Source organism: Leucopleurus acutus (assembly GCF_964270905.1).
Source record: "Leucopleurus acutus genome assembly, chromosome: 1".
Classification (NCBI taxonomy): Eukaryota; Metazoa; Chordata; class Mammalia; order Artiodactyla; family Delphinidae; genus Leucopleurus; species Leucopleurus acutus.
Window position 1 is genome coordinate 144,715,384 of NC_139142.1, and position 20,930 is coordinate 144,736,313.

General features: G+C 37.3%; 1 protein-coding gene across 1 annotated transcript in view; it reads left to right on the forward strand.

Moving 5' to 3' along the window:
* The window catches only part of SCAPER (S-phase cyclin A associated protein in the ER), a gene marked incomplete at its 3' end in the record, with an annotated part of 494,945 nt that overhangs the window by 395,294 nt on the left and 78,721 nt on the right, over window positions 1-20,930 (forward strand). Inside the window, exon 26 of the mRNA XM_082835986.1 lies at window positions 15,921-16,153. Coding sequence (XP_082692112.1) covers window positions 15,921-16,153 — 233 coding nt within the window. The remainder of the gene's footprint in view (window positions 1-15,920; window positions 16,154-20,930) is intronic.

Consider the following 20,930-nt stretch of genomic DNA (forward strand, 5'->3'; position numbering starts at 1 on the left):
GTAACCTGATGGGTAAAGAGAATGTAAATCATGCAAAATAAGAAATAAATGAAGAAACTGGGATTCAATATACATGAGGACTGTTTTTAAATTTCTCAATGGTTCTCCTGGGGACAGGGGAACAAACCTATTCTGATTGCATAGAGGAATAAGAAGACCAATGACCAGTGGGTCAGTGGAGATTGATAGGGCTAGGAGCAGGGACAGACATTGACATAAACATAATAAATAATTAGAACTGTCTAAAATTGGAAAGGTCTGCCTTGGCGAATGGTTGGTGGAGACCCTGTGGCTGAGGGTGTCAGACCCATATTGAGAAATCCCTACATTATCTGGGAGGATGAACCAGTTAATGCTTTCAGTTAATTCTCAGAGCTTTCCACTCTGAGAATCTCTGATTTTCTGTACTTCGGGTTCCTCCCTCTAGTATTTTATGATGATGCTTATAGTGGTGCTGTCATTTTTTACCTCAACTTCCACTGCTTAACTATTTTCTCACTGGCATCAGTATGCCTGATTCCATCTCCTTTTTCATTGTTTTTTGTTCGTTGGTTTTTTGGTTTTGTTTTTGTCTGTTTGTTTTGTTCCCTGGTCCTTGCTTGTATTCCAAATAGATGGCTTTACTTGAATAACTTCATAATCATAAATAAATTAGGCCTACAGAATCAAAGAATCTGAGAATAAAAAGAGGCCTTAGAGAGTAATCATTGCAACCTCCTACTAAGAAAGATACAGTGATGTTGGGATAAGTCACTAAACGTGGAATCAGATGTCTTGAATTTGAGAAGCTGCTTCATCATTTACTGACTTCACAATCTTGTGCATGTTGTTTTACCTTTCTGAGCCTCTGTTTTCTCAGTTGCAAAATAGGGATAATAATAGATATAATAGAGGGTTGCTGTAAACATTTAATGAGTTAAATGCTTATAAAAGTACCTCTCTCACCATCTTACTTCCAAATGACTCAATAAATATTAAAGCCAAATGCCGTTATTTTATGCATAAAGAATTGGAGACACATAGATCATGTTGGTAATAATGGCTAAGCTAGAATGAGACCCTGGCTTACTAGCTCCCAGCACAGTAACGTCAGCATACCAATACTGCTTTGTAAATGCCTCTAGAACCTACTCATTCTTTCATTCCACAAATATTTAGAAGCACCAAGTAGGTAGTTGGCACTGGAATTACAGAGACAAATAGCTTACGGTCTAGTAGAAAAGACAGATAACAGACATTTAAAATTCATTGCAGTTAGTACTGCAATAAAGCAGAGTGTGCCCGGGGTGTTTGGGGACTTTAGTGAGGCACATAACTTAAACTGTCAGGTGGGGAAAATAGAAGACATATCCCATAGACTGCAGCAACTGAACTAGGAATAAGAGGTGAAGAAGAAGTAGGATATTGCATAGAGAAGGGGATAACATGCAAAATTCCTTTCTTCCTTTTACTCACTTTACAAATTCATCCAGGGTGACTACGTACTGTACATTTTTGTTTTTTAAGTGCTGGGGGGTTTTATGTTTTTATTCATTTTCTTTCCATTTATTTTTTAGTTTTTAATTTTTTTGTACATCAGGTTCTTATTAGTTATCCATTTTATACACATCAGTGTATACATGTCAATCCCAATCTCCCAATTCATCACACCACCACCCCCACCTCCCCACCACTTTCCCCCTTGGTGTCCATACATTTTTTTTCTGCATCTGTGTCTCAATTTCTGCCCTTCAAACCAGTTCATCTGTACCATTTTTCTAGGTTCCACAAATATACGTTAATATATGGTATTTGTTTTTCTCTTTCTGACTTACTTCACTCTGTATGACAGTCTCTAAATCCATACATGTCTCTACAAATTACCCAATTTCGTTCCTTTTTATAGCTGAGTAATATTCCATTGTATATATGTACCACATCTTCTTTATCGATTCATCTGTCGATGGGCATTTAGGTTGCTTCCATGACCTGGCTATTGTAAATAATGCTGCAATGAACATTGGGGTGCATGTGTCTTTTTGAATTATGGTTTTCTCTGGGTATATGCCCAGTAGTGGGATTGCTAGGTCATATGGTAATTCTATTTTTAGTTTTTTAAGGAACCTCCATACTGTTCTCCATAGTGGCTGTATCAATTTACATTCCCACCAACAGTGCAAGAGGGTTCCCTTTTCTCCACACCCTCTCTGGCATTTGTTGTTTGTAGATTTTCTGATGATGCCCATTCTAACTGGTTTGAGGTGATAACCTCATTGTAGTTTTGACTTGCAATTCTCTAATAATTAGTGATGTTGAGCAGCTTTTCATGTGCTTCTTGGCCATCTGTATGTCTTTGGAGAAATGTCTATTTAAGTCTTCTGCCCATTTTTGGATTGGGTTGTTTGTTTTTTTAATATTGAGCTGTATGAGCTGTTTATATATTTTGGAGATTAATCCTTTGCCTGTTGATTCGTTTGCAAATATTTTCTCCCGTTCTGAGGGCTGTCTTTTCGCCTTGTTTGTAGTTTCCTTTGCTGTGCAAAAACTTTGAAGTTTCACTAGGTCCCATTTGTTTATTTTTGTTTTTATTTCCATTACTCTAGCAGGTGGATCAAAAAAGATCTTGCTGTGATTTATGTCAAAGAGTGTTCTTCCTGTGTTTTCCTCTAAGAGTTCTATAGTGTCCAGTCTTACATTTAGGTCTCTAATCCATTTCGAGTTTATTTTTGTGTATGGTGTTAGGGAGTGTTCTAATTTCATTCTTTTACATGTAGCTGTCCAGTTCTCCCAGCACCATTTATTGAAGAGACTGTCTTTTCTCCATTGTATATCCTTGCCTCCTTTGTCATAGATTAGTTGACCATAGGTGCATGGGTTTATCTCTGGGCTCTCTATCCTGTTCCATTGATCTGTATTTCTGTTTTTGTGCCAGTATCATATTGTCTTGATTACTATAGCTTTGTAGTATAGTCTGAAGTCAGGGAGCCTGATTCCTCCAGCTCCGTTTTTTTTCCATCAGGACTGCTTTGGCTGTTTGGGGTCTTTTGTGTCTCCAGACAAATTTTAAGATTTTTTGTTCTAGTTCTGTAAAAAATGCCATTGGTAATTTGATACGGATTGCATTGACTCTGTAGATTGCTTTGAGTAGTATAGTCATTTTCACAATATTGATTCTTCCAATCCAAGAACATGGTATATCTCTCCATCTGTTTGTGTCATCTTTAAGTTCTTTCATCAGTGTCTTACAGTTTTCTGCATACAGGTCTTTTGTCTCCCTAGGTAGGTTTATTCCTAGGTATTCTATTCTTTGTGTTGCAATGGTAAATGAGAGTGTTTCCTCAATTTCTCTTTCAGATTTTTCATCATTAGTGTATAGGAAAGCAAGAGATTTCTGTGCATTAATTTTGTATGCTGCAACTTTACCAAATTCATTGATTAGCTCTAGTCGTTTTCTGGTGGCATCTTTAGGATTCTCTATGTATAGTGTCATGTCATCTGCAAACAGTGACAGTTTTACTTCTTCTTTTCCAATTTGTATTCCTTTTATTTCTTTTTCTTCTCTGATTGCTGTGGCTAAGACTTCCAAAACTGTGTTGAATAATAGTGGTGAGAGTGGACATCCTTCTCTTTTTCCTGATCTTAGAGGAAATACTTTCAGTTTTTCACCATTGAGAATGATGTTTGCTGTGGGCTTGTCATATATGGCCTTTATTATGTTGCAGTAGGTTCCCTCTATGCCCACTTGCTGGATAGTTTTTATCATACATGGGTGTTGAATTTTGTCAAAAGCTTTTTTGCACCTATTGAGATGATCATATGGTTTTTATTCTTCAGTTTGTTAATATGGTGTATCACATTGATTGATTTGTGTATATTGAAGAATCCTTGCATCCCTGGGTTAAATCCCACTTGATCATGGTGTGTGAACCTTTTAATGTGTTGTTGAATTCTGTTTGCTAGTATTTTGTTGAGGATTTTTGCATCTATATTCATCAGTGATATTGGTCTGTAATTCTTTATATTTTTTTTGTAGTATCTCTGTCTGGTTTTGGTATCAGGGTGATGGTGGCCTCATAGAATGAGTTTGGGAGTGTTCCTGCCTCTGTAATTTTTTGGAAGAGTTTGAGAAGGATAGGTGTTAGCTCTTCTCTAAATGTTTGATAGAATTCACCTGTGAAGCCATCTGGTCCTGGACTTTTGTTTGTTGGAAGATTTTTAATCACAGTTTCAATTTCATTACTTGTGATTGGTTTGTTTGTATTTTCTGTTTCTTCCTGGTTCAGACTTGGAAGGTTATACCTTTCCAGGAATTTGTTCATTTCTTTCAGGTTGTCCATTTATTGGCATAGAGTTGCTTGTAGTAGTCTCTTAGGATGCTTTGTATTTCTGCGGTGTCTGTGGTAATTTCTCCTTTTTCATTTCTAATTTTAATGATTTGAGTCCTCTCCCTCTTTTTCTCAATGAGTCTGGCTAGTGGTTTATCAATTTTGTTTATCTTCTCAAAGAACCAGCTTTTAGTTTTATTGATCTTTGCTATTGTTTTCTTTGTATCTATTTCATTTATTTCTGCTCTGATCTTTATGATTTCTTTCCTTCTACTAACTTTGGGTTTTGTTTGTTCTTCTTTCTCTAGTTCTTTTAGGTGTACAGTTAGATTGTTTATTTGAGATGTTTGTTGTTTCTTGAGGTAGGATTGTATTGCTATAAGCTTCCCTCTTAAAACTGCTTTTGCTGTATCCCATAAGTTTTGGATTGTCCTGTTTTCATTGTCATTTGTCTCTAGGTATTTTTTGATTTCTTCTTTGATTTCTTCAGTGATCTCTTGGTTATTTAGTAACGTATTGTTTAGCCTCCATGTGTTTGTGTCTTTTACGTTTTCTTCCCTGTAATTGATTTCTAATCTCATAGCGCTGAGGTCAGAAAGGATGCTTGATATGACTTCAATTTTCTTAAATTTGCTGAGGCTTGATTTGTGATCCAAGATATGATCAATCCTGGAGAATGTTCTGTGCACACTTGAGAAGAAAGTGTAATCTGCTGTTTTTGGATGGAATGTCCTATAAATATCAATTAAATCTATCTGGTCTGTTGTGTCATTTAAAACTTGTGTTTCATGATTAATTTTCATTTTGGATGATCTGTCCATTGGTGTAAGTGAGGTGTTAAAGTCCCCCACTATTATTGTGTTACTGTCAGTTTCCTCTTTTATAGCTGTTAGCAGTTGCCTTATGTATTGAGGTGCTCCTATGTTGGGTGCATACATATTTATAATTGTTATATCTTCTTCTTGGATTGATCCCTTGATCATTATGTAGTGTCCTTCCTTGTCTCATGTAACATTCTTTATTTTAAAGTCTATTTTATCTGACATGAGTATTGCTACTCCAGCTTTCTTTTGATTTCCATTTACATGGAATATCTTTTTCCATCCCCTCACTTTCAGTCGTATGTGTCCCTGGGTCTGAAGTGGGTCTCTTATAGACAGCATATAAATGGTTCTTGTTTTTGTATCCATTCAGCGAGCCTGTGTCTTTTGCTTGGAGCATTTAATCCATTCATGTTTAAGGTAATTATCAATATGTACGTTCCTATCACCATTTTCTTAATTGTTTTGGGTTTGGTTTTGTAGGTCCTTTTGTCCTCTTGTGTTTCCCACTTAGAGAAGTTCCTTTAGCATTTGTTGTAGAGCTGGTTTCGTGGTGCTGAATTCTCTTAGGTTCTGCTTGTCTGTAAAGCTTTTGATTTCTCCATCAAATCTGAATGAGATGCTTGCCAGGTAGAGTAATCTTGGTTGTAATTCTTCCCTTTCATCACTTTAAATATTTCTTGCCACTCCCTTCTGTCTTGTAGTTTCTGCTGAGAAATCAGCTGTTAGCCTTATGGGAGTTCCCTTGTATGTTATTTGTTGTTTTTCCCTTGCTGCTTTCAATAATTTTTCTTTGTCTTTAATTTTTGCCAATTTGATTACTGTGTGTCTCACTGTGTTTCTCCTTGGGTTTATCCTGTATGGGACTCTCTGTGCTTCCTGGACTTGGGTGGCTATTTCCTTTCCCATGTTAGGGAACTTTTCGACTATAATCTCTTCAAATATTTTCTCGGGTCCTTTCTCTCTCTCTTCTCCTTCTGGGACCCCTACAATGCAAATGTTGTTGCATTTAATGTTGTCCCGAGGTCTCTTAGGCTGTCTTCATTTCTTTTCATTCTTTTTTCTTTATTTTGTTCCACAGCAGTGAATTCCACCATTCTGTCTTCCAGGTCACTTATCCATTCTTCTGCCTCAGTTATTCTGCTATTGATTCCTTCTAGTGTATTTTTCATTTCAGTTATTGTATTGTTCATCTCTGTTTGTTTCTTCTTTAAACATTTCTTGCATCTTCTCGATCTTTGCCTCCATTCTTTTTCCGAGGTCCTGAATCATCTTCACTATTATTCTGAATTCTTTTTCTGGAAGGTTGCCTATCTCCACTTCACTTAGTTGTTTTTCTGGGGTTTTATCTTGTTCCTTCATCTGGTGCATAGCCCTCTGCCTTTTCATCTTGTCTATCTTTCTGTTAATGTCATGTTTTTATTCTTTCTTTCCTTTCTTTCTTTGGCTGCGTCGGGTCTCAGTTGTGGCATTTACAATCCTCGAGTCATGCGGGATCTTTTGTTGCAGTGCATGGGATTCTCTCTAGTTGTGGTGTGCAGGCTTTTCTCTCTCTAATTGTGGTGCAGAGGCTCCAGGGTGCATAGGCTCTGTAGTTTGCAGCACTAGGGCTGTCTTGTTGAGGCGCGCGAGCTCAGTAGTTGTGGCACATGGGCTAAGTTGCCACACGGCGTGTGGGATCCTAGTTCCCTGACCAGGGATCAAACCCACGTCCCCTGCAGTTGGAAGGCAGATTTTTTACCACTGGACCACCCGGGAAGTCCCTTAAGTGCTGGTTTTATTTTTAACTTAGAACTTCTGAATATGTTACAGTAATTGGGTTTTTAAAATTGAAAATCAATATCTAGGTGCATTAAACAAGATATTTTTTTAACACCTCCTACATAGCCAGTGTTGTTTTAGGCACCAGGATCAGAGAATTGAACAAAACAAAATCTTGCCCTCATGGAGCTTATATTCTAGCTTGGAGAGAGAGGAAATACATACTAGTTTAGACCATTGCAATGGGAGAAAAATAAAGCTGAGTAAACAGGAAAGGGAAGTGGGTTTGGGGGAGAAGAATGTAACTTTTAAAGAGATAGTCTGGAAAAGCTTATGGATAAGATGGCATTTGAATAGAGACCTAGAGGAAGAGGGGGAATGAATCATGAGGATACCTGGGAGAAGTGTATTTAGGCAGAGGAAATAGCAGAGCAGGAGCCATACAGACAAAGTGTAATACATGAATTCAGAGAGGTAATTGGGGAAGTAGATCAGGAAGGGCCTCTTTGGCCATTATGCGGTTTTGGACTTTAGCTTTGCAGGAGATAAGAAGCCAGGGATTCTTTTGAGCAGAAAAATAATATAATTCAACATTAGTACCAAAGAAATTTCCAAGCATCAAGATCACTAAGGCATGCACTATAGAGCTTTCTGAAACTATATTATTTAGGATTTTGGAAAATGTATAAACAGAGTCTGAAAGGCATAAATATATTAAAAAGGGTAATAATATTTGGGATAAAATGCAATATTCTCTTTAATATTGTCTTGATATTGTTTGTGAAATTTAAAAAAGATAATGTTGAAAACTATTAGCCATTCATATGTAATTTCTTTTCATGCTTTCAAGCCAATTAAATCATCAGGGTAAATATCATTCATGAGTTCTATTTTTATACATAATACAACATGAGCATAGATGTTTTATAAAATGTCAATGGTGAAATGACTGTTGTAGTCTGAAGACAGTTTAGCTAAGGAAATAAAATGGTGCCAGCAATGTGGAAACCTGTGTCTGATGCTGGAGCCCTTCCACATTTTTTTGCCTTTTTTTCCCCTATACTCTGACATTGACTTGACAGGAGCTTTCTAAACAATCTCCTATTGGTTCTCAGTGAGTTTAGTTCATATTCTGACCATTGTGAACACACTCTACAACTTAAAAATACTTAAGCCCAACTTCACAATACTGAAAATTAGTTGGATAGAATTACCACTGATTACCAAGTTAATTTTCTGTCTCATGGAATCATGTTACAGATGGATAGATTTATACTACTAATAAAAACATCTTTCTGGATTGCAAAAAAGAATGTGGAAAGTTTTCACAACTACTTTGATGGTGGGAGGTAGTGGGGGAAAGAAAGAGTGTGAGCTCGTCTTTTAAAAGTGATAATGACTTTTAATTTAATTTTGCTAAAACACTTTGCCTCAGAGCTTAGCCCTATAGATATTGGGTTTCTCCTTGGAGTAGGTTTAGAGAAGTAGCACAGTACTTATTCTAGCCCTGATGGTTTCTTCATTCTCAGGAAAGTCTCTTTCTCCTCTAGACCATTATTTCCTCAAATATAAAATGAAAAAAATTGATGCTAAGTTTCTTTCTTGATCTAAAACTATATGAAATATCTGCAAATTTTGAGAAAGCCAAATATTTTTTGAGAGGAAGGAGAAATTTTATAAATAACAGTATTATATGAAATTACTTATAGTTTGCTGCTACTATAAGAGTAAGATAATAACCACACCAGTGTATTCTAAAGAAATATACTAAAGGAAATACCTTGCATCCATTGAAGAGAAATTGTGGTTTTTAGATTTCTGCCTCAGGAGTGACAGATTCAGAAGAGACAAAAGCTACATAGCTCTGTTTTTTCCCAGGCCAGGCCTGGTACGTACCAGCAGGTGGTAGTTACAAGCACTGCTGCATGCTGGGAAGGCAACCTTCCCCTGCCCTCCACAGACCACCCACCCTAGGATGGAATGTGTTCCAGACTCAGGTAAGCCAGGTGTGCAATAGACAGCGGACGGGGGGAAGGGAGGATGTTGCTTGCACACCTTTCCTAAAGGACAGGCCCCTCAACTTGCAGTGTGCCCTTGGCCCAGCAGCTGTGTTAGAAGGAAGTGCAAACTCAAGTGTTAGTCTATAAGCGTATATCAGAACTCTAGGTGTGCATTTCATCTACTAAGTGTCCCAAAAGAGCAGGCTGTTAACGAGTTACTTTACCTCTGGCAAGTAACAGTGATACCCAACTAGACAAAAGACAACAGTGCAGAGTACTGCTCTGAATAGAATATCCTTTACAGTGTAGATACCTTCTCCTTAAAGTTTCTCTTTATCAAATCTCATTCTTGAAGACTAGAAAGAACCTTTTGTCTAACTGAAGATAAACCCCTTCATACTTTAATTCAGTCAATTTTGAAATTCTTTCTTAGATGAAACATCAGTTTCCTATTTAAAACATTGCGTTAAAAGGATTTTAAACCAGCAAAAGAAAAATCTATATAGAAGGGTGAGGAGAATTTCTGTGACCGTTTGAATAAAATAATGTCCTTATGAGACAAAGACTTCACCAAAGGTTACAAGCAAAAGAAAACTCTATTCTCAGCAGTGAAAGGATCAATATTAAATAAGGAGATTAGAGAGAAAAAAACAAATTTGGGGCGAAAATGTGATGAGGTGAGGGGCTTAGACTGTTGGAAAATAGGAAACCACAGTGAGAAAATAAAAGACTGTTCAGTACAGTGAGAGACTTTAGACTGAGGTCTGCGGTCCCAGGGTTCACCATGGCAAGCTTGGCTCCTGCAGGCCACAAGTGTTCTTCATATAATTGCCAGATGGTTAGAGAATTTTTTCAATTTCTGTTTACTTTATTAAAAATTGCCAAAATGGTGTTTCTAAAATTAAGCAGAAAGCCCCAATGAAATAGAAAAATCAAAAGTTGTCAGTTGTGGACAGAGAAAATAAGAAAAGTGTAAAAATATATCTGATTTACTTTACATTGAGCTTATTTTGGGGGGGGCTGATGAAGAAGTAACATTTGGTCCTTCAACCACATTTATGGTTTCTGAATGATAAGTTTAGTATATTTCACCCATAATTATTCCAACAACCTTTAAATAAAATATTTTCATGCCCTTTGGTCAAGAATAAAGTTCAAATTAATTAAGAGCTTTTTTTTTTTTTTTTTTTTTTTTTGCGGTACGCGGGCCTTTCACTGTTGTGGCCTCTCCCGTTGCAGAGCACAGGCTCCGGATGCACAGGCTCCGGACGCACAGGCTCAGCGGCCACGGCCCACGGGCCCAGCCGCTCCACGGCATGTGGGATCCTTCTGGACCGGGACATGAACCCGTGTCCCCCGCATCGGCAGGCGGACTCTCAACCACTGCACCACCAGGGAAGCCCTAATTAAGAGCTTTTAATGGAAGAGACATCAGAAAGGCAATGTTTGGCCCATGATCAGTTTTCACCTCCCTCCAATTGAGACAGTTGCTCCAGAATCCTCAGTAGAAGAGATGGCCAGTGGGAGGAAGTCAGTGTGGGGTAAGAGAAAGCACGTGGGCTTCAGAGTCTGATAAACTCAAGTTCAAGTCCCAGCTCTTCTATTAACTAGCTGTGAAACTTGGACATGTTGCTTGATATCTCTGAACTTTGATATGTTAATCTGCAATAATTAAATGTAATGGTATAAAGAAAATGCTTAAGTATCTGGCATAGAAGAAAAACTTGATAAATGTTAGTTTTCATCCTTTTTTCTTTGCCCCCCCTCAAATAAGTGAGGCTCATAATTTAGCTTTTTTTTTGATATCTTAAGGTTGTCATTTTGAGCATAAACTGTTATACTGATTTGTAGTAAATAATAATTTCAGTGCAAATAAAGATGAGTGAGTCCAGTAAAAATAACATGTCTCACATTGCAGTGCCTTTAGCATTCTTATATCTGTTTTTTCTTATGCTTCCAGAATTAGTGTTACATTTCGCTACTGCCTACCTCTAAAATGGCTACCACTTCTCTCTTTCATATCGTTCTTTCTGTTCTACTATAAACCAGTAAACCACAGCTTTCTACACTTATTTGTAAAATCAAAGTATACAAGGTCTAAATGACCCTTAGAATAAGCGGAGCATCACTTTATTCCTTTGACCATGGATGTAGTAGATATTCAAATGTTAGATGAGCAGGTGATTAAATAAATGACACTAATTTGGGTATCTCAGAAGTCTTTAATGTCTTTGTGATTCTCAACTGTATTCTTAAAAGGTGCAATTATTGGATAAAATACTTCTAGAGAAGTGAAAGATTGCTAAATGCACATGTATAGTGTTTTATTTGAAATACTTAATATCAGTACAAGGTTTTTGAAAAGAAAGGAATATGAAAATCTGTGATGTATGAAGAACCCTGACATTACCCAGAAATGTGTTTCTCATATTCTTTCTGTAGTTTGTAAAAGAAAAAGAAACTTGTGTCTTTAGGTGATTTATTGAGTTAATTTTTAAATGTGGCCAATTGAACACACAAGTTACATTCTCTCTCTCTGAAGGCCCCCACTAATATTATAGTAAATAGATAAACAGATAAAGTTCTAACCCCTCAAAGACAGAGAGAATGGGAAGGAAAGTAAAGCAAGTATGTTTTAATCTGGAAAGCAGATGATTGAAAAACAGTTGCCTAAAAGCTAAAACCTCAATTAGCAGGAGGTCTTCCTACCGGAAGAAAACCTGTGCCACATAACCCCAGAAGGCTCAAAAATTAGAGTTCCCAAGTATCTCAGAAAATGAGGGTACAAGTAGGGCTGGAAAGAGGAGGATTGGTTGAAAGTCTAAATAAGAGGCAGTTCAGATGCCCTAGATCCCATCTGCTACATGTACAGCCAAGTGAATGCCCCTCCCCAAACACTGGCAGAAGACAAGAGGTTGAACCAAAGTTACTCAGGACATGGGGCCACCAGGTACAGCCATACAGAAATCATACAAAAACAAAATGATTAAGTGAAAATCTGTTCCTTAAACACTGAGACACTCAGCCCCTTCTTCTATGAACCTCTGAGAAAATGAGCAGGCCATGTCATATACTCTAGGCTTAGAGGGCATAGGATTCCATTCTTGTGACACTAACTGCCCCAGGAGAATAGACCTATAAATATTGACAGTTGGGATTCCCCAGCAGGGTCTCTGCTTAGTCATCCAAATTGGAGCCCCTCATGCTGACTTTGTATCCAGCTTGTGATTAGATCTAGATTGTGAAACACTGAAATCCACCTATGCATTAATCTTAAGTATGAACAGAAATCTCCAGATTACCACATATTTAAGGAAAGCCTACAACCTGAAATACAAAGAAAGAACTCAGAGGAAACAAAGACCATGCAGGAAACAAAAGAATATCTTTAAAAATTAGAATTTCACAGAGATGAGAAAATATTGCAGCCATGAAGCAAAAACAAAGTACTGTAAAAACAAAACAGGGAGCCCAAAAGAACTCCTGAAAATTAAAAATACAATTGATGAAATGAAAAATTCAGCAGAAGGACTGGAAAATAAAGTTAAGGAAATTGCCTAAGAAGTAGGACAAAGTAAAAAGATAGGAAAAGCAGAAGAAAAAAATACAAGAAAATTCAAGACTCAGTTCAGGACCAAAATCCAACAGAGAAAATAAATGAGGAAATTAGCAAAGAAGTAATACAAGAGATATCTTCAGAAGTGAAACACATGACTTTCAGATTGAAAAGACCACTGAGTTTTTGAGCAAAAAATGAAGGAAGACCTATACCACGACAGAAGAAATCAGGGGTAAGAAGTGCCTAAAAGTTTCCAGAGAGGACAAAATAGGACATGTACAAAAACGTTAGGAATTAATTGGACTTATGAAGAACAGTACTTAAAGTAGGAAACAATGGGGCAGTCCTTAAAAACTCTGCAAGAGGGACTGCCCTGGTGGCACAGTGGTTAAGAATCTGCCTGCCAATGCAGGGTTTGAGCCCTGGTCCGGGACGATCCCACATGCCACGGAGCAACTAAGCCTGTGTGCCACAACTACTGAGCCTGCGCTCTAGAGCCCACGAGCCACAACTACTGAGCCTGCGCACCTAGAGCCCATGCTCCACAGCAAGAGAAGCCACCGCAGTGAGAAGCCCATGCACCACAATGAAGAGTAGCCCCCACTCGCCACAACTAGAGAAAGCCCACGCACAGCAATGAAGACCCAACACAGCCAAAAATAAATGAATAAATAAATAAATTTATTTAAAACAAAAAACTCTGAAAGAAAATTAGTTCCAACCAATATTAGTTCCAACCAAGAATTCTATATCCATCCAAACTATCAGTCAAGTATAAGGATGAAATAAATATACTTTCAGACATACAAGGTCTCAAAATTTTTCTTCCCATGCACCCTTTCTTTGGAAGTTGTTTGGAATCCAAGAAATAAAGGAATCTAACTCCGGGTTGAGGGGTGGGGGTGGAAGGAATTCTTAGGATGAAGATGAAGGGCATCTCAAAATGAGAGCTGTGTAGCATGCCTAGAGAGCAACCAGTCCAGATTACAGCAGGAGGATGGCGGTTTCAGGACAATTGTCTCCATTGGAGGGAGAAAAAGAATCAACAATCCCTGATGTGTTTGAACTTGAGAGGAAATTCCATTTTAACCAGAAAGATTGACAATGAACTAGTGATACATACATAAGAAATTCAACATCTGAGTGAAACCAAAAATTTGTACAAGAAAGTAAATGTAATCATTTACTAAATAGCTTAACTGTGAATAATATTTGTATAATCATACTGGAAGAAACCATATTTTGCTGTCGGTAGTGCTGTGGACCAGATGTTCTGATTCTCCCCCTCTTACCAAGTACATAGTAGAATGACATTTCTTGTCTTCCTTGTGGTTGAATTGGACTATGTGATTCGTTTTGGCCAATAAGTTGTTAGCAAAAATGATGTGTCATTTCCAGGCAGCTCATTTAATGTTGACACAAGACCCTCCAGAGATATTTTTTGCTCTCTGCCACTGTGACCTACAGTCCTCTGTACTGTTCAATACACTAGCCACTATTTAAATTAAAATTAACTAAAATTAAAAATTCAGTCCCATGTCACACTAACTACATTCGAAGTACTCGTTATCCACATGTGACAAGCGCAGATGTAGAACAGTATGGATTGAAACATTTCAATCATTTTAGAAAGTTCTGTTGGGCATTGTTGCTCTAAATGATGGTTGCTTTGTCACCTAGACTCTGAAGTAAGGACAACAGGAGACCCAGCCAGTCTCAGATGAACATGTCATTTGAATGAAAAATAAAGCTTTATTGTTTGAAACCACTGAAATTTTTGAGGAATTTTTCACTGCAGCATAACCTAGCTTATCCTGACTTATACAGAAATCCTTGATTCAAACTCAGCTCCTAATACCACCTTCTGTATTGGGATAGGCTAGATTATGCTAGTCACAGCTTGAAGAAGCTCTGTGACTGTTTTATAGAGTTTCAAAGGGAACTTCCATCAGCACATACTGCAGAAAGATTCTACTGTGATTACTTTGGCTTAGGGATTGCTCAGTGGTTAGAGATGGTCAACAGTCTTAAACAAGGCTATTCTCAGAAAAGTAACTTTCATGGAATGTCTAAATGAACAACTATAAACAATGGAGGGAATATTTGCTTGTGTTTATGAAGATCTTCCTTTTGAATCCTAGTGATCATTTATTCCTCTATCTTTTGATAAAACTGTTGCAGATAAAGAATGAGAATGAGGCAAAGACTAGTTGTTACTAAGTAAGTGCATTTGTGAAGTTATTAGTAATAATTTACCAAGTGATTTCCCATTCGTCATCTTATTTGAACTTCATGGTAGTCCTAGCAGGTAGACAGATACAGAACCCAAAGCTTGGAAATATGAAGTATTTACATACAGTCATGTGATGTGCTAGAGGAGGAACTGGAACTTAAATACAGTGCTATCTGATTCCAACTCCAAACTTCCTTTCTCCCCACCTTTAGCTTCTTGTTTCTGCCCTTTCTTGGTAGTGAGGCCTTCAAGAGCCCCTCTTCTCCGTGGGAAGAGTGAACCCTTATGTAGCCAGTATCACATACCAAGGCACAGAGCTCCCAGCCTGATAATTATGTATCTAGCCATTGTACTTCTACAAGAGCTGTACTTCTCTGCAAGAGCTGATGTTCACACACAGTAGTATTTACTCCTGGTAATAGTAGGAATCACAGTAAGAGTAGCAGTTATAGTAGCAGATGACACTTCTGTAGGACTTACCTATGTGCCAAACATTGTTCTAAGAATTTACATATGTTGATTCATTAGATACTAAGATTAGCCTCATTTAACAGTTGAGGAAACTGAGACACAGAAAGGTTAAGGAACATGTCTAAGATCATGTATAGCTGCAAGGCCAGAACCCAAGCCCAGGTTCTGACTCCTTGTCCAGCTTTTAACAGGCATATTACTTCCTGTAAACCATAAATAAACAGCTCAATATGACCCTATGTATTAGGCAAAAAACTATTTTACCATTTTGTAATAAGAAATGCAAATTTTTTCCTAAGAGAGGAATTTAGATTAGATATTTTAAAAATTCACTTTAACAAGAAACAGTGCTGTCAGTTTACCAACTGGTTTGTTTTCTGAGTTTATACAAGTTTGTAATATACTTTATTCAATTGAATAACTAATATTTATTGAGTGCTTACTATGCACCTAGGCACAAGCTAAGCATTTTATGTTATTAGCTCATTTAATCCTCACAAGAACCCTATGTTATAGGTAACGTCATTATCCGTGTTTTATAAATGAGAAAATTGAAGCTTGGAAGTAACAACCTACCCAAGGTCACCCAGCTAGCGGGCGCAAAGCTGAGATTTGAACTCGACAATCTGACCTTAGAACCAATACTCAAACATTCAAATGGCACCTCTATAATTTCAAAATTATTTATGATTCCAGAAAATTTCCATATCATCTCTGTTCATTTTTGGTGGTTTTATTGAAACACAATTACTGTATTTTTCTTCTATCTAGGTTTATGTTCCAGATGAAAATAATGCTATTTTGGGAAGAAATACAAATAAGCAAGTTTTCGAAGGCTTGACAACTGGACTTCTCAAAGTCAGTGCTGTGGTTTTTGGCTGCCTGATTGCCAATCGACCAGATGGAAACAGCCAGCCAATTACACCAAAAATATCAACACAGGAAATGAAAAGCAAACCCTCACAAGGTGATGCTTTTAACAGTCGAGTTCAGGACCTCATCAGGTAAATTTCTAGATTTCTTAAAACTGTCTTTTTTGTTAAAAAATATATATTAAAATAATTTAAGTCTCAGGGCCCAATGTGATGGCAATCTTTCTCACACCATCCACAAATTCCTAATACAAAATATACCACATTTTGTAGAGAGAAGGAAAATCCTATTAATGAAAAGCATTACAGTTAGAGCTCATTTGTCTTTCTTGATATTTAGATATTTGATATTAGAATAGGTAGTGTCCAAGCTTTTTATAACTTTTTTTGCTGTCAACTCCTTCCAACTCAAAGAATTTCTAAGAATTTCCCTATCTCAGGTCATCTCTGGTTATAAATTTGGTTCAGATTTAAAACAGTAATAATAGCTATCATTTATGGAGCACCCATTATGTGTAAGGTACTGTAGTAGAGGCTTTACAGCCCTATAAGTGTAGGATTTCTAATACAGACTTTGTAGGTAAGGAAATTGCTCAGTGAGGTTAAGTGCTTTGCCCAAGGTTATGTACTGAATAAGTTTAAAAGTTAAGTAGGAGAGTTGAGACTGGAACTCAGGTCTAGCTGTGCTCCCAACAGCTGTATGTTTTCCACTACACAAATGTGGCAATTCCTAACACCTGTTCAAGGTCAACCCTGCTTCCTTCCAAGGTCACCTTCTCTCCTGGGAAATTTATTCCTACTTTGACATCTGAATTCTTTTTCCCTCATGAATCTGGAATCAGGTAGGACATTTAATTTCCCAACAGGGTTCCATCTGGTGTTAATCAATTACCTGTCCCACCTATCAGAAACTCCTCTGTGATCTGCACTGATCTCTGACTTCCAAAACCCATGCAATTTGTTATTCTCTGAAGCTTATAGTAGGTTCATAGGAGAAAGAGAATGCCCTCTTCTGCATTTGCTTCTTTCACAGTTCATAAATTTTACACTGGTCTCTTGTAGTGCTTTCTTGAAAACAGTTGTTTCATTCAGTATCTTTCTTACCCTTGATTACTTTGTTAACTTGTCCCTTCCATCTGCCTGCCCTCTTTCCCCAGGCATATTTATTGCTAGAGAGTACTAGGCCCTTTGGGTCCACAACCATTTATCATACAGCACTTGACTTTGACCCTCCCTGGCCTTTCTCTCAGTTGCTTGATCCCATTCAATTTCCCCATGTCCTTCTGGTCATTGTAGAACCTGGCCCTCTTTGCTGATGAATGCCATTCAGCCCCAGCATTCTCCCTTGGGCTACTCTGTGATGCAGCAACCCTGCATTCTTGTCATCCAGACAGCTTAGCCACATGCCTCAGCTGTGATGAGGCAGAAGGTCCAGCCAAGTGCTTCAATGCAATTCTGGTGGGCCTTCCGGGAGAAAGTACCTACATTTTTACATATATTATTATAGTTACCAGATCCTTTGTAAAAAGAAGAAGGTTATTGGGGAAAAAAATAACAGTGGTAATCTGCCAAACCAAATAATTCATGTAGCTTAAAAAGGGTGATTGACAATTATAGTACTTCAGTACAAAACCATGCCACTCTTTATCTGACTTGAACCACTTCTGTTAAATATTGTTTTCTTGTAGATAATGCATTGTAGGCTGGCTTGATGATCCCTATATGTAGAACCACAAACCTTATCTCAGATCTTCTTAATGAAGCAAACAGAACATGTTTAACTACTTTCATGCTTTCTTTCTCACCTTCTCAAATATGAAGTGACAGGAAATCTCACACCACTCCCTGCTACAACCTGTGCATTTTTTGTCAGTTTATATCTCTAGCATTGTAAAGTTGTGAGGAAAGCGTTCCAACACAGTCTTTGGCACTACCCCTAAGGTAGAGCTGGAGCAGGGCACATCACCCTGACATATGTCCCTGTTCTCTCCTTATCTGGCATAGAAGAGGCAAGAGGGTGTCTAACCAAGATGAGGTAATAACAGTGTTTATTCTCATTATTTTACATAGTTTAGTCAAGTTTCTAGATCTAAGGGATCCTCAGATATTTATCACCTCAAAATATGATCACTTGTGCTCACTTTGTGCCAGACACTTCACAAGGTCCTGGGATAAAAAAAAAAAAACAAATTTAAAAAAATCCTTTAACAGAATATCCAAATAATATCTTTTGGCTATCAAACATCAGAATTCTTTTTTCTATAAGATGCAAATATTGTCTGTGTCAAATGTTTAGCATAGTTCTAGGAAAGCAGTATTGTGTGTAGGGTAGAAGCAGATTGCAATTTGAAAAAACACTGGTTTGAAATTTGCTCAAGAAATGCATCAACCCTGAAGCTCTGCAATTCTGTTTTTTCCCAGCTTTACTGAGATATGGGTGACATATAACATTGTGTAAGTTTAAGTTGTACAACGTGATGATTTGATACACATATATATTGCAAAATGATTGCCACAGTAACGTTCATTAACACTTCCCATCAGCTTACATAATTACCGTGTGTGTGTGTTTTGAAACATTTAAGAGCCACTCTTTTAGCAACTTTCAAGTATGTAATACAGTATTGTTATTTTTAGTCACCATGTTGTACGTTACATCCCCAGAACTTATTCATCTTATAAATGGAAGTTTGTACCCTTTGACCAACATCTCCCCCTTTCCCCGACCCTCCACCCCAGCCTCTGGCAACTACCATTCTACTCTCTGTTTCTGTGAGTTCAGCTCTTTTAGTTTCCACATGTAAGTGAGAACATACAGGATTTATCCTTTACTGTCTGACTTATTTCACTTAGCATAATGCCTTATATGGCCACCCATATTGTCACAAATTGCAGGATTTCCTTATTTTTTATGGCTGAATAATATTTCATTGTGTGTGTATATGTGTGTGTGTGTGTGTGTGTGTGTGTGTGTGTGTGTGTGTATTTACCACTTTTCTTTATCCATTCATCTGTTGATGGACACTTTGTTTCCACGTCTTGGCTATTCTGGATAATGCTGCAGTGAACATGGGAATGCAAGTATCTCTTCAAGATAATGATTCACTTCCTTCAGATATATACCCAGAAGTGGAATTGATAGATCATATGGTGGTTCTGTTTTTAATCTTTTGAAGAACCGCCATACTGTTTTTCATAGTGGCTTTACAAATATACTTTCCCCACCAACAGTGTACAAAGGTTCACTTTTCTCTCCACATCCTTGCCAATGTTGTCTCTTGGTTTGGGGGACTTTTTAGTTTTATGTTTTTGTTTTTGATAATAGCCATTCTAACAGATGTGAGGTGGTATCTTGTTGTGGTTTTAATTTGCATATCCCTGGTGATTAGTGATGTTGAACATCTTTTCCTATACCTATTGGCCATTTGTATATGTTCTTTGGAAAACTGTCTATTCAGGTCCTTTGCCCATTTTTTAATTGGATTATTTGTGGTTTTACCATTGAATTGTAGGAGTTCCTTATTTTTTCGAATATTAACCCCTTATCCAGTATATGGTTTGCAAATATTTTCTCCTGTTCTGCAGGTCGCCTTTTCATTTTTTTGATTGTTTCTTTTGATGTGCAGAAGTTTTTAAGTTTGAAGTAGTCCCACTTGTTTATTTTGCTTCAGTTGCTTGTGCTTTTGGTGTCATATCCAAAAAAATATTGCCAAGACCAATGTCAAGTTTTTTCCTCTATGCTTTCTTCTAGGAGTTTCATGGTTTCAGGTCTTACATTTAAATCTTTCATACATTTTGAGTTCTTTTTTTGGGAATGGTGTAAGATAGGGGTCCAGTTTCATTCTTCTGCATGTAGTTATCTGATTTTCCCAGCACCGTTTATTGAAGAGAGTATTCTTTCCCCAGTGAGTATTCTTGGCTCCTTTGTCAAATATTCATAGACCAGATATGCATGGGTTTATTTCTGGGCTCTCAATTCTGTTCCATTGGTCTACATGTCTCTTTTTATGCCAGTACCATACTATTTGGATTGCTGTAGCTTTGTAATATAGATTGAAATCAGGAAATGTAATACCTCCAGCTTTGTTGTTCTTTCACAGGATTCCTTTGGCTATTCATGGTCTTTTGCTGAAGCACAATTCTTTTCATCATGTTCAATTAGAAATTTATATCTGTCTCTCAAAATAAGGAAATCAAACTTTGCAACCTAGCGGCAACTAGATAGTCCAAGTCACTGATACCAGCCTTTTGGAATCAAAAATTAGTAAACATAAGGCATCTCTTCAAGGAGAAGTCATAAAACTGTACTTTAGCCAAGCTAGCTAGGATGTACTACAGGCACCTCAGGCTCCACAAGTTCAAAACTGGACACCTTATCTTTCCACCCAAAGGAGATACTTCTCCTGTGTCTTCTGTCCTTATCTGTAGCACCAGTATCCCATTCAGTTACTTAAGCCAGCATTCTGAGCATTGTCAAAAACTCTTCACAATCCTTTACCAAACCAATATCCAATTAAGTCTTTAGTACCTATTGATTCTACCTTGTAAATATCTCAGATTTACCTTTGCTCCATTGCTACTTCTTTAAGAGTGCAGTCTCTCTTGTAATAGCAGATAGCTTGCCTCTGCCTCTCTCCCCATTCTCCTTTTTAAAATAACTTGTTTCCTAATTATAAAATTAATATGTGCTCAGTGAGAAAAACGATTTGAAAAACACAGAAAAGCACAATGGATTTTGTTGAATACACAAAAATTATCTTTAATCCCACCACCCAAAGATAATCATTGGTTTTGTTTTGGTTTTGGTACATATATATGTGGTTATTTTATGAAAAAAATTGTAATACTTATACACATTGTTTGGTCATACTTTTTTTAAGTGCTCTTTTCCAAATCAACAGAAACTTGC